This window comes from Ovis canadensis, chromosome 1, assembly GCF_042477335.2.
Source record: "Ovis canadensis isolate MfBH-ARS-UI-01 breed Bighorn chromosome 1, ARS-UI_OviCan_v2, whole genome shotgun sequence".
NCBI classification, from domain to species: domain Eukaryota; kingdom Metazoa; phylum Chordata; class Mammalia; order Artiodactyla; family Bovidae; genus Ovis; species Ovis canadensis.
The window spans coordinates 14,720,063-14,734,005 of NC_091245.1; the positions used below are offsets into that span (position 1 = coordinate 14,720,063).

The 13,943-nt window shown below is 44.3% G+C and overlaps 1 protein-coding gene across 5 annotated transcripts in view; it reads left to right on the plus strand.

The window, feature by feature from the left end:
* MACF1 (microtubule actin crosslinking factor 1) overlaps positions 1–13,943 on the plus strand; it is a 343,697-nt gene that overhangs the window by 250,632 nt on the left and 79,122 nt on the right. For all 5 annotated transcript variants that reach the window (XM_069586902.1, XM_069586911.1, XM_069586919.1 and 2 more), the window contains 5 exons: positions 283–524; positions 1,340–1,469; positions 2,303–2,502; positions 5,144–5,639; positions 6,331–7,802. In XM_069586902.1, the coding sequence (XP_069443003.1) occupies positions 283–524; positions 1,340–1,469; positions 2,303–2,502; positions 5,144–5,639; positions 6,331–7,802 (2,540 nt within the window). The remainder of the gene's footprint in view (positions 1–282; positions 525–1,339; positions 1,470–2,302; positions 2,503–5,143; positions 5,640–6,330; positions 7,803–13,943) is intronic.

A 13,943-nucleotide genomic window follows, 5' to 3' on the forward strand; every position in this document is an offset into this window, starting at 1 on the left:
ATGCGTCAAATCCTTCACTCTCTTTACTTTCGCTGCTCCTGTGTTTACTTAGTATTTTATTATTTTATTTATACATGTGAGTATGTCATGCCAAAATCAGAATGAGAGCTCTTTTGCTTTTTGTTTGTAAACAGGAACTTTCATGTGATTTAGCAGGAAGATAATCTCTAGTTCACTAGAAAGAGTGGGAGAGATACTTAATCCTGATGAATAATTTAGTGAGGAACCAGTGGGGATACTTGAGAACTATTCCCAGTCTGATTTCTGTTTCTGTGATGCTAGATCTGACGGAAATCCAGTGTGACATGTCAGATGTAAACTTGAAATATGAGAAACTTGGGGGCTTGCTTCGGGAACGGCAGGAAAGCCTTCAGGCTGTCCTGAGCAGAATGCAAGAAGTTCAGAAGGAGGCAAGCTCGGTGCTGCAGTGGCTGGAATCAAAAGAGGAAGTCCTGAAAGGCATGGACGCCTCTTCATCTCCAACCAAGACAGAGACAGTGAGAGCCCAGGCTGAGTCTAACAAGGTACTGTGTTCACAATAGCTGCATCTCAATACTAAGAGGAAAGGGCTGTTGTACTAGTGTTCCTGCCTGAGCCCAGGGGCCTGAGAAGGAGACATGGCCAACCACCCCGTCATGATGAGCAGAGTGTTTGATTTTCAAATTCTTAGTATGCCTAAATTCTCCCAGAGAACTTTCTTGCCAATGAAATTAGAAGTTGTTACAAATCAGATTGAGAAACAAAACCAGATCCGTTTGCAGAAGGAGAATAAGGAATAGCCCTCCTCAGAAGCATCAGTTCAGAGAATGAGATCTCATTTTCTATGTGATGGTGTAGCCAAAACATCCCATCAAAGCACAATTTTGAGGGATCTAAACTGCCATGATTGCAGTTCATTCTTAGGATTGACATGCAGGACTAGAGAAAATGGTGGAAGAAATAAGACCATGTAAAAAATTCAGTAAACAATTTTCTCCCCAAGTTTGAATATTCCATTTGAGTCTAGCATATCAACATTTACAACTGCATAAGGATCACCGTTATCATCATCATGATCAGGATCAATTCCTGACACTTTCAGTTTATAAGGATTAGTTATTTTCCTATAGTTACTAATGTATGTTACATAAAAGGAATTCAGATCTTGCCATCTAGCTTTTCCTTTTAAGTACAAATTCAAGCAGAAAGGTTAGGTATGTTAAAGTCATGAAACAAGTCGTGGAGAGAATCAGAAGTTGAGCCTGTAATTGCTGCCCCATCTTTCCATCATTTCCTCTAAACTCCAAGCTTTTTTTCCTGTCCAGAAATCTCATGGTGTGTGTGATGTTCTTTCTCCTAGGCCTTCCTGGCTGAATTGGAACAGAATTCTCCAAAAGTCCAAAATGTAAAGGAAGCCCTGGCTGGATTACTGATAACATATCCCAACTCAAAAGAAGCAGAAAACTGGAAGAAAATGCAAGAGGAGCTCAGTATGTTATCACAGGGGTGTTACAAATTCACTAAATTGCTTGTCCTCAAACAAATATAGGCTTTCAGCACATCCAGTAAATAAGAATTATTTTTTGTTAATTGTCAAAAGCCAGCAAGAAAGGCAGGTAGGGTTAGAGAATGAACCTGATCATGGAAAAAATTCAGAGATTCCACTCAAGGTGTCAGAAGTTTGGCTTCTTCGGGCAAGTCAAACGGACAGTCTTTCTGTGACAAAGAGAGCATTGATGATAAAAATTAAAAACAGGAAATAACCTAAACATTCAGTGAAGGAGTTAGATAAATTATGCTGTACTCATGGAGAAGAAAATGGCAACCCACTCCAGTATTCTTGCCTGGAAAATCCCATGGATAGAGGAGCCTGATGGGCTACAGTCCATGGGGGTCACAAAGAGCTGGACACGACTGAGCTACTAACACCCATGCACACATGCTATACTCCTGCTATGGAACTATAAATGATGTAGGTGAATGTGTACTGGTATGAAAAACTTATTGGCATGAAAAATGTCCAGTTCTTAATTAGTAAGTTTAAAAACAGGTTATAAAATAATATATATGTTGCATAAGGTGTTTTACATGTATTGTGTATGTATGTACTTCTCTGAAGTTTTATCCCATGGGTAGTTTCATATAACTACCACCATAGTCATGAATCAAAACTGTTTGTGACTTTAGTTAAAATTAAATGCAGGTTATTTTTAACTTAAAAAAATTAAATAATGCTCCAGGGGTCATTTCCTGTAGAATATTAGGGACCAGGCTAGTGGCTGATGAGGATAAAGGAATCCATTCTCTCATTTCCTCTCTACAGATTCCCGATGGGAAAGGGCCACCGAGGTGACAATGGCTCGGCAAAGGCAGCTGGAGGAATCTGCAAGTCATCTGGCCTGCTTCCAGGCTGCAGAATCCCAGCTCCGGCCCTGGCTGATGGAGAAAGAGCTAATGATGGGGGTGCTGGGCCCCCTGTCTATTGACCCCAACATGCTGAACGCACAAAAGCAGCAGGTCCAGGTGAGCAGTTCCTGACAGCTTTCGAGCCAAGAACTCAGAGGCACACGAACCTGGGTTTGAATGCTGCTCTCAACAGATAGATTCACATGACCCGGGACAAGTCATTTAACCTCTCGGAGTCTCTACTTCCTCACTTTAAATGAGATGCTTGTATGGTCTTTATCATGGTGCCTATCAAATAGCAAACGTTCAATAACTGTATTTTTGATATTGTTGACCGAGGCACAGTAAGATGAGCAGATGGTAGAATGGGAACTTCTGACTAAATGTTAGAATCATATTTTACTTTCAATCCCCAGTGGTAGTGATTCACATTACTTCATGCAGGGTTTTATATCTGCTGGCTTTACTTAAAGATTTTCTGCTGATCAGACCTCAGGACCTAAGATCCTGAGGATCTGTGAGATGTAGGTTGGTCCCTTATGTCATTTCTGATGAAATCCTGCCTAGAACATTTCCTTGTTCTGTATCCTTCCCTAAACTTGTTCTGTATCTTCTCACCACCCACTAAGTCCCCTAAAACTAATTTTTGAAAGAACCCTTTCTCTTAGCCCCTGCTTCCAATTAATTACCAAGTTCTATTTAGTCTACTTACAAATTTTCTAATCCAGTGGTTTTCTAATCCTTTGGTTTCCATTCCAAAAGTAAACATTTTGCTCTCAAAATCCTTTTACCCTCTTAAAAATTATTAAAGATCCCGAAAAGCTTGTGTTCATCTACTGATATCTATTCATTTTAACTGTATGAAAACACTGAGGAATTTTTAAAATGTACATTTATAAATTACTTTTTTAACACTAACATAGATAAACACTAACATAGATAAACATTTTTATGCAAAAAATATTTTCCAAAATATAAAAAATTGAATGAGAATGGCATTATTTTATATCTTTGCAAATCTCTTTAATGTTGTCTGACTTGGGAATTCTTTAGTGATCCAGAGGTTAGGACTCGGTGCTCTCACTGCCTAGGGCCCAGATTCAGACTCTAGTCAGGGAACTAAGATCCTGCAAGCTGTGGCCAAAAATAAATAAATAAATAACTTTTTAATGTCTCACTTAATAGAATAGTCCCATAGATTTTCATATCTGCCTCTGCATTCAGTCTGTTGTGATAGCCGATGTTGTGAGAAAATAAGAATCGTAAAAGGTAGACAACATCTTAGTATTTATAAAAGTAGTTTCTACCTTACTGATGCCATGCAGGGGCTTGGGACTCCCAGGGGCCTCCAGACCCCAATTTGAGAACCACTGTTCTAAGCCTCTCTTCTCCACTCTACATGCTAGTAGGCTGCATCTCAGGCTTCTTCCCATTACAGCAGCCCCTTAAAGGGCTTCTTGGTCTAGTTTATCCTCCACACAATTATCAAGTTATCCTCTTAAATCATATATCTGAATATATTAAAATGCCTCTGTGGCTCTTGGCTGCTTATTGAACAAAGTTCAGATACCTGCTCACTATGGTGCATAAGGCTTTCCACAGTCTAGTGCCAGTTTGTCTTGCCAGCTCTTTTCCCACATACCCGGGCTTCTTCCCACCCCGGGAGGAGCTCCTCCCTGAGCACGCTGCACTCCCAGACCTCGGGATCTCCGCACCTCTGCGGCCCCCGGCCCTCCTCTGACCAGCCTCACTCTCTGTTTCCTGGGAGGACTTGTGTGCCGTTCAGTGTCACCTGGAAGCCCTTCCTGATTCCCCTCTTCTGTGCTTGTCACCCCCTAAGGAGTTAACCACCTTTACTTCTTGCTTTTACAATTCCACGTTCATGTCAGCGGTTTAGCATTTTAATTTCTGTTGCATTCTATTATAGTTCATTATTTACACGTCTGTTAGTCCTTGAGGCCCTGGCATATTTAAAGTACTCAGTGCAAGTGCTGAGTACTTTCGCTAAGTTTTCTTTTTTATCCCAACAACAGCCAAGTAAGTGCTTTAGTACCCTCATATTACAGATGAGGCGGCTGGGGACTGTTCAAAAACCTGCCTAAGTTTATACAGCTTAGTGAGTGATGGGGTTAGGATTTGAACCCAGAGGTCTAACTCCAGAACCTGTGATCTTAACTTCTTTGATGAGTGAAGCAGTGGACAGAAAAGGGTAAAAAGAATAGTACTTGCTTTAAAGAAGCTTTTTGTGTAATTGTGCTTTATTATAATGTATAGCTTTATATGTGCTGTTGGAAATTTGAGAAAGGAAATAAGCAAAACAGGGCATTTAGAGTTGAAATGGCAAGCTCTGCCAGTAACATAGTTCACTTTGGGACCCAGGATTTCAAGCTCCTCATTTAGAGGCCTGGGTTTTGCCTGGCAGAGCTTACGAGTGCCAATCCAGTCAACAAACTTTGTTTTCCCAACCAAGGCGGACCTTAGTAACTGATGTTGAAACACTGTAGGACAAATAAGGAAGAGAAATAAAAGAGACACAATCAGTGATCCTTTCAAAATAAGTTTTGTTGTTGTTTTTTTTTTTAATTAAACAGCTGTTAAAAGTGATACTACATTTTCTCAGTAGCCTGGTCTTTGGAGTTTTCTGCTTTATTTTCAAAAGGAGTTGGCACTACTTGGCACAATCTAAAATCAGTTTGTGTTTGACACTGTTTTTGGATCTGTTTTCTATCTAAACATTGTGGTGTCGTTTCTATCACAGTTTATGCTGAAGGAATTCGAAGCACGCAGGCAGCAGCATGAGCAGCTGAACGAGGCAGCTCAGGGCATCCTCATAGGCCCTGGAGATGCCTCTGCTTCCACCAGCCAAGTGCAGAAGGAGCTCCAGAGCATCAATGAGAAGTGGATTGAATTGACTGACAAACTCAACGCCCGTTCCAACCATATTGACCAAGCTGTTGTCAAAAGCACCCAGTACCAGGAGCTGCTGCAGGACCTATCAGAGAAAGTAAAGGCAGTTGGGCAGCGACTGAGTGGCCAGTCGGCCATCAGCACCCAACCCGAGGCTGTGAAGCAGCAGCTGGAGGAGACCAGTGAGATTCGATCCGACGTGGAGCAATTAGACCAGGAGATTAAGGAGGCGCAGACGCTCTGCAATGAGCTGTCAGTGCTCATTGGTGAGCAGTACCTCAAGGATGAGCTGAAGAAGCGTTTGGAGACTGTTGCCCTGCCCCTCCAGGGTTTAGAAGACCTTGCAGGTGAGTTGAGGTGAAGAACACACTGCTGCCATCATTGTTGGCAAGCCAAAAGAAGGAGTGGATTCGTGGTCCCAAGAATCTAAGGTGACCTTTAAGTAGCTTTTGGACTCAGAACGGTGTGACCCTACACCTTTGTCCAGCTACAGTGAGGACTGCCAAGGTCATCACACATTGGTTGGTCACGAGCAATGGCTTTACATGGCTTTGCATACCATGACCCTAAAGATAAGAGTGCTGGTATAAATCCAGCCAGCAGGTAGAGATTCATGCTCTTAGATGTACTTATAGGTACAGTTACACACATACTTTCATTAATACTCATTAATATTCTATGTGTACATGCATAAATACCATATATACAAAATTAGAACATGTTCTAGACTTCTTATGATGGCCTTGTTCAAGAAAAATTTTGTTATTAATTTGTTGTCTCTTTATCTGGAGACATTTATGGCTTTTTACTAGCTTAGAAGTTAAAAGTTTACTTGTCTTAGTCAGATCACCTTACAGACTTGATGTGAGGATTGAATAGGATACAGTATATGAAAGAACGTAGCTCTGCTTTTTTTAGGTGGACCTTTCTTTGGTTAGCATCAGTTTCCTTTTCCTACAATTAGACCATATACTCCCAGGAAACATTTTGAATGCCATGTTCAGACTTGATGATTTAAATTTGATTTTCTCATTTCAGCTGATCGCATGAACAGACTCCAGGCAGCTCTTGCCAGCACCCAGCAGTTCCAGCAAATGTTTGATGAACTGAGAACGTGGTTGGATGACAAACAAAGCCAGCAAGCAAAAAACCGCCCAATCTCTGCAAAGCTGGAGCAGCTACAGTCTCAGCTACACGAGAATGAAGAGTTTCAAAAGAGCCTTAACCAGCACAGTGGTTCCTATGAGGTGATTGTGGCAGAAGGAGAATCTCTGCTGCTTTCTGTGCCTCCTGGAGAAGAGAAGAAGACTCTACAAAACCAGCTGGTTGAGCTCAAGAGCCACTGGGAAGAGCTTAGTAAAAAAACTGCAGACAGACAGTCCAGGCTCAAGGACTGTCTGCAGAAGGCTCAGAAATACCAGTGGCACGTGGAAGACCTGGTGCCATGGATAGAAGATTGTAAGGCCAAGATGTCTGACTTGCAGGTCACTCTGGATCCCGTGCAGCTGGAGTCCCATCTCCTCAGATCGAAGGCTATGCTGAGCGAGGTGGAGAAGCGCCGCTCCCTGTTGGAAATCCTGAACAGTGCTGCTGACATTCTGATCAACTCTTCAGAGACAGATGAGGATGACATCCGGGATGAGAAGGCTGGTATCAACCAGAACATGGATTCCATCACAGAAGAGCTACAGGCCAAAACAGGGTCCCTTGAAGAAATGACTCAGAGGCTCAAGGAGTTCCAGGAAAGTTTTAAGAATATTGAAAAGAAAGTCGAAGGGGCCAAACACCAACTTGAGATTTTTGATGCCCTCGGCTCTCAAGCCTGCAGCAACAAGAACCTGGAGAAGCTGAGAGCCCAGCAGGAAGTGCTGCAGACCCTGGAGCCCCAGGTGGACTACCTGCGGAACTTCACTCGGGGCCTGGTGGAGGATGCCCCTGATGGATCTGATGCTTCCCAGCTTCTCCATCAAGCCGAGGTTGCCCAGCAGGAGTTCCTAGAAGTGAAGCAAAGAGTGAACAGTGGCTGCATGGCCATGGAGAACAAGCTGGAGGGGATTGGCCAGTTTCACTGCCGCGTCCGAGAAATGTTTTCTCAGCTGGCAGACCTGGACGATGAGCTGGATGGCATGGGTGCTATCGGCCGAGACACTGACAGCCTCCAGTCCCAGATTGAGGATGTGCGGCTGTTCCTTAACAAGATCCAAGCCCTCAAGCTGGACATCGAGGCCTCAGAAGCAGAGTGCCGACAAATGCTGGAGGAAGAGGGGACTCTGGACCTGCTGGGTCTCAAGAGGGAGTTAGAAGCCCTGAGCAAACAGTGCAGCAAACTTACCGAGAGGAGCCGAGCTCGGCAGGAGCAGCTGGAGCTGACCCTGGGCCGCGTGGAGGACTTCTATCAGAAGCTGAAAGCGCTCAATGATATGACCACAGCAGCAGAGGAGGGGGAGGCCCTCCAGTGGGTCGTGGGGACCGAGGTGGATGTCATCAACCAACAATTGGCAGATTTTAAAGTAAGCCTTGCCCTTGTTTTTTTACCTTTTCCTGTCTGATATATGTATTTCTTTTCTTGTAACTTGGAGACCGATTGAGTGCGCATCCTCACGGCTGTCTCTGGGTTCATTAGTCTCACTCCCATCACACCAGAGCACACAGTTCGCAGACTAAATAGTCTCTTGCACTTCTGAGCAACTGGGTTGAATGTTCCTCTATTCTAATTTATTTTAATGTTTATAGCCGATTAAGGATATAGATAGACTGAACCTTATTTCTTATTCTAAGAATCTTCTCTTGTGATTTCTTGAGAGTTCACATTAACTAACTTTTGTAACAGCAGTGAATGTTGGTTGAGGGCTCTGTTTTTCAGATGGCGGTATAGGAACCCATAAGGTAAACATGGACTCTTCTTCCTAAAGTGTGGGGTTTTTTTTCACAGATTTGGAGGGAAAATTACCGACACATGATTGATGTGTTTTGAAAGAAAATGAGAAATCCTCGTGAACTATTAACACAAAACATAACACTTCAAAGAAATTTTCCACTTGTAGCAAGTAGTGCTTAAGATTATGCCCCAGACTCCTCAAGAACACAAGTTCTCTGCATGTAGGAGAGTTTGAGAAGCACAACCTTAATTGCAAAAGTATTTTGATTCTTTGCCTGAGTCAGAATTCCCAGTCCTGAACTTTTGTGAGTCTCTATTAAAACACCAGGGGAAGAAGACAGGAGTTGACTCAAAAGTGCAAATTTGCCAGGTTTGGGCTTGGAACTTGGGCCTGTCTGTTGGGTGTTGGCTCTCACTGCTTGGGGTGAGCCTTTCACCCCAGACTTACCTGAAAGGGCCTCTCTCCCCTGCTGGAGGCCTGTGTGCCTGCTCTTTCCTTCTTGGTTCTTGGGGTAAATTTGGAAAGGGTACTTCCAGCGCTTGACTCCCATTACCGGTGGCGATGGTTCCTACTTACACGGAAATGCTTTGCCATCAGACTTGCGCTCTCAGTCCCTGCCTGTCAGGATTCTTCCTATTAAAAGTATGGATGGAAAAAGGTGGTATGACACCAGATCAGAGCCACATGGCCCCGAGAAAGATCACAGATTTGTAGACAAGATCCAGGTGGCTGTTTCAGAAGGACCCCTCTAGGCGAGGGGATGTTCAGCACTAAGGCGAGACATTGACTGAAGACCCCCTTACAGTGCAATGTAAGGAGCAGCCCTAGTTATCACAGCTGGGATTCTTGAGGCCCTGGGTAAGGAAAGGGTAGGTAGAGAAAGTCCAAACCCACCAGCCCAGGTGTTATCCTCGGGGAAAGGCCCTACCTGATCAGTGGCCAGGTGGCCTGTCCTGCTGTGTCACACGGGCTTCTCTTCCCTCTTCCACATAAGCCCCTCGAAAGCAGAGCCGCTGTTATAGGCATGCTGCATGGGTCCGGTTTACTTGAATCCAGGTTCAGTTCAGTTCAGTTCAATCACTCAGTCGTGTCCGACTCTTTGCGACCCCATGAATCGCAGCACACCAGGCCTCGCTGTCCATCACCATCTCCCAGAGTTCACTCAGACTCACGTCCGTCGAGTCCGTGATGCCATCCAGCCATCTCACCCTCTGTTGTCCCCTTCTTCTCCTGCCCACAATCCCTCCCAGCATCAAAGTCTTTCCCAATGAGTCAACTCTTCGCATGAGGTGACCAAAGTACTGGAGTTTCAGCTTTAGCATCATTCCTTCCAAAGAAATCCCAGGGTTGATCTCCTTCAGAATGGACTGGTTGGATCTCCTTGCAGTCCAAGGGACTCTCAATAGTCTTCTCCAAGGTTAATTAGAATCAATTGTCTAATCAACTAAATGAGGTTTTTTTTAGAAAACTGAAGTTTATCCTTTGAGGCACCAAGCTATAGTTTTATCAAACCAAGATTCTGGTTTATATGGAATTATTTTAACTCTTATTTGGCTAATTTCCTAAACATTACATTATATTGTAAATTTTTCTTTACAAGTGCAGGTTAACATTACTAAACAGATTGTAACTGTTTTCCACTGTGGTGATATCCTCAGGAACATGAGACATATTGGGGCTACTTTATACTAAATGTTCTTAAATTACCATGCAATTTAAGTTCTGTTTTGAAGGGCCTCTGATAGCTGTACTGGTTGAGTTCGAGTGTGTGTGTGTGTGTATTTGGGGGGATGTAGTTTCTGTTTTTTCCCCTATTACTCTGATGCCAGGTATTATTTCTTACTGCTATTACTTTTCACTGTCTTGAGCAGGCTATCTCTTCCTTCAGATCTTCAGTGAGCTGAAAACAAAGTAAACAAGCCTGTTAAAATTGCATTAAATATGACCTAGGATATTAAAAAGAATCCACAGGCAAGCATATACAGTGTTTGGATTTGAGGACAAGTAATTGTTTCCTGTTCATTTAATCCTTGGTTTCTAGAGACATTCTGAATTGTGATGCTGCTGAAAGCTTATAAGAAATTCCTGGACATCCTTGTATTTTATTTGTATCTTAGCATATAGCCCAGCAGCACTCAGGGTTCAGTAGCTGCTGAGTTGCTTGGTATAGCAGACATGTTTAACTGATTTTTGAGAAGCCTCCCACCACCAGCACTGTGGCTGTGAAGGCTGGGGCCAGCATGTGTATCTGCAGGGAGCTGGTGTTGACAAGGCAAGACCGGAAGATGAGTGTGAGAAGGAGGGTGGTGAAGCTGCGTGCCCTGTGTGTACCCTGCTCAAGATGGGGATGCACATCAGCAGCCTGGTTCCCCAGATCCACCTTACCAAGGCAAGGGCTTGGGGAAGAGTTTTTGTCTCCTCCCAGCAAAGGTCTTGAGGCAGGAGGGGAGGAAGACAGTCCTGGCTGAGCTCATGCTGAACTCATGGGAAGTGAAAACAATGAGAAGGGAAAAGCTATGTGTCTCAGTTCACAGTCCCCAAGAGGCTGAGCCAAGGGAAGTTCTTTCTGGACCTGTTCTGAGGACTGAGTCATTTTCATGATCCGAGTTCCTGGGTTAATGTGTTCTGTATTCCAGCGATAGACTCATCTTCCCTCACCCCAGCAGCAGACCAGATGCATGTAGTGTGATTCGGCTTTCAGATTCAAATTATTTTTAATAAGGGAAAACAAAGATGAAGATAAAGTATTAAAAAACAGCATTTGTTTTAAGTTTTCACCTCTTTTCTTTTTATAATGGGATCATGCTCTCAGCACAGGATCTGCTGAAGAGAAGAGTATGAATCTGTGAGATGGAAATGCGGGCTGTGGTTTGACCCTGCTGATTCCACTGGGGATGGTCGGAATGGACAGATGAGTCAGGTCTGTGGAGGACCCCAGGCTTGCCGTGCAGCAGTGCTGATAAATGCTTGGAAAGGCAGTTGGCCTCTGGAGAAAACGGTTTGCTTCTTAAACGAATGTGAAAAACTGGAAGTCATTATTCCTAGGAAAGACTTTTCCGTCAGTTGCTTCTGAATAATTGATAGAATCTGGTCAGCCAGCGAGGACCCATGAGATGGGAAGGGAAGAGAGTCCTTTCCCACTAAACAGGCAGAGACCTCAAGCCTCTTGAGTTAGACACTTCACTGCATTCTGCTCTCTCTGTCTTCCACAAAACAGGAAGAAAGACACAAAGGAAAATAGTGAGCATGTTTGGAGAAACTGGAAGGAAAAGACTTTGGTTAATCTCTTCAGGAAATTCCATTTTCCTGAACAAGAGAGTCTCTGATTATTGAGAAAAAGGAATTGTATTAAATATATGCATAACTAGAGTCTAATGAGAAAGGAAGGACCTTCATTGCATTGAAACTTAAGCCAAAGAATTCCCTCAGGGTGACCTTTCTAGGAAGGAAAGAAGAAGACTCTAGATGTGGAGAAGGAATCTATGAAGTCTGATGATAACAAAGATGTTTTGAAATTGCCTGTGTAGGTTTTGTAATCAAGAGCTGAGATCATTCCGAGTCTTACACTAGCCCCTCCCTTGTATCCGCCTCAGGACCCGCAGCGGCCTCTCAGTCAGGACGTGTGGAGGTCTGGGTCTGAGGGGCTGTTGGTGAGGCCGCAGGCTTCCTTGGGACCGTTCTGTCTTGACTGAGGCTGAGCAGAGCCCAGGGCTGCATGCCCTTGCAGCCTGTGTCTGGAGACCTCTATCCTACTGTGAAGCCAAAACAAGAAAGCCCCATAAACTTGTTCATTGGATTCTTTTTTTTTTTTTTTTGGCCTCATGGAAAGCAAGCATAAGCTTCCCTGTGAGCACATGTAAAAACTCTTGGAGGACAGGGCCTGCCATGGAGCTGAGAGACTGCCAATTTGGACAATGATGGATATTCACTCCTTTTCAAATAATTACAAAGACAGGGCAGTGTTTGCCAGTTGGACTTACCAGAGAGGAAGGCAAGTGAGGTTAGCATTATCTGCCTGCCCTTGGAGAGAAAGGAAATCACACTTGGTATGACCCATCTGTCTCCGGAGGTTTAGGTATCGCCAGCTTTGCAGCAGCCAAGATAAGATGAGTAGACACCCCCACCCCCGCCCCCGCCGACCCTACTTTGTGCTGACCCTTGGCCTGTGTCGGTTTTTTCTTTCTTCCTTAAACCAGGCTATCCTGGTGGCATTAGTGGTAAAAAATTCACCCGCCAGTGCAGGAGACACAAGAGATGGGGTTCGATCCCTGAGTCAGGAAGATAGCCTGGAGGAAGAAATGGCATCCCACTTCAGTATTCTTGCTTGGGAAATCCCATGGATAGAGGAGCCTGGAGGGTCACTAAAAGTCGGACACGACTGAAGCGACTTAGCACAGCACAGGACTAAACAACGACAACGCCAGTGGAAACTGGGGTCCAAGGAAGTAGGAAGAATGCCCTTGAATAACGTTTCTCAACCTGACCACTCTAGGTATTTGGAGTGGGACAGTTCTTGGTTGTAGGCAGCTGCCCTGTGCACTGTTCAGCAGCATCCCTGATCTCCATCTGCCCACTCGATGCCAGTAGCAGCCTTTCCCTGCTGTGACAGCCCGAAATGCCACTGCATATTGCCAGATGCCCCTGGAAGGAAAATCCCCCTCAGTTGAGAACCACTGCCTGAGGAAGGAGAAAATTGCACCTCTCTGTGGATAATTTAGAACTCAGTTGGAAAAGGTGCTCGTTGATTAAGGTAAATCTTAATGTAGCAAGCCACCTTCTGGTAATCTGATCATAACTGTGAAGCAGCAATACCCGTCTGTAAATCAGCTTTCCCTTAGGCTGGGCCCTGGATTCTTTATTTTTCCTGGTGCTAATCTCTGTCTGGTTTAAAATGTCCTGGTCACTTTTCCTGGCATCTGCGGTTGGTTTCTTTTGCGTAGAGTTGTTGATGCAGGTGTTCAGCTGATGGAGCGTTTCTGTGAAGAAGAGAAACTTCCTTTGTGGAAATACTCCAGGGAGCTTCCTTGCTCTGTGCCTTTAAGGGGAGACTACAGGCTGTCAGTTGTTCTCGGCCCAGGAGCTCACAGTTTGGCTGCTGATATTTATAACCCTTATGTGAGCATCTCCCTCTGCACCTCCCCGCCCTGCCCCCCCCCCAAGAATTCCAATGCTGTGTAATAATCCTCTCCACCCCCACCGTTGCAGCTGGGTGGGGAGAAGGTGAAGGAGCCTTTAAGACCTTTAAGTTAGCTTCATGTTGAACTTTTTCCAGCCCCATTTTAAAGTATTGCCGTTAGTATTTTCAGTATCAGCACCACAGGCAAAACCCCAAGCTTGCAGCCATTACATCACCTTGAAGGAGCCTCACGTCTCAGTGAAGGTAGTAAAATCAGATGGAAGGGCATCAAGAGAGTGTTGATGAATTTCACAAAAATCCGGCTGGAAATTTTGATAGCAAGGGAAGATTTTAAAGCAACAAATGAATATGTCCTCAACCAGAAGGAAGGACTGAGCAGTTTCAATTGAGTTTCCTGAAATTCTTCACACATAGTGTCAGCATGTAGCATTTGCAACTAAGACTGATCATCATGGGAAACACGGGTATCCAGAAAAACTAGAATTTACCCTGTGCTGAACTTGGGTTTGTCGCTGAGTTTTGAATAGTGGATGTGATTGAGATAAGCACGGGCTTGCAGAACGGGGCTATTTCTCGCTGTGTCTAGAAATGCTTGGTAAGTGGCCTCAGCCTTAGCCTAGTCCTGGGCACTTTCC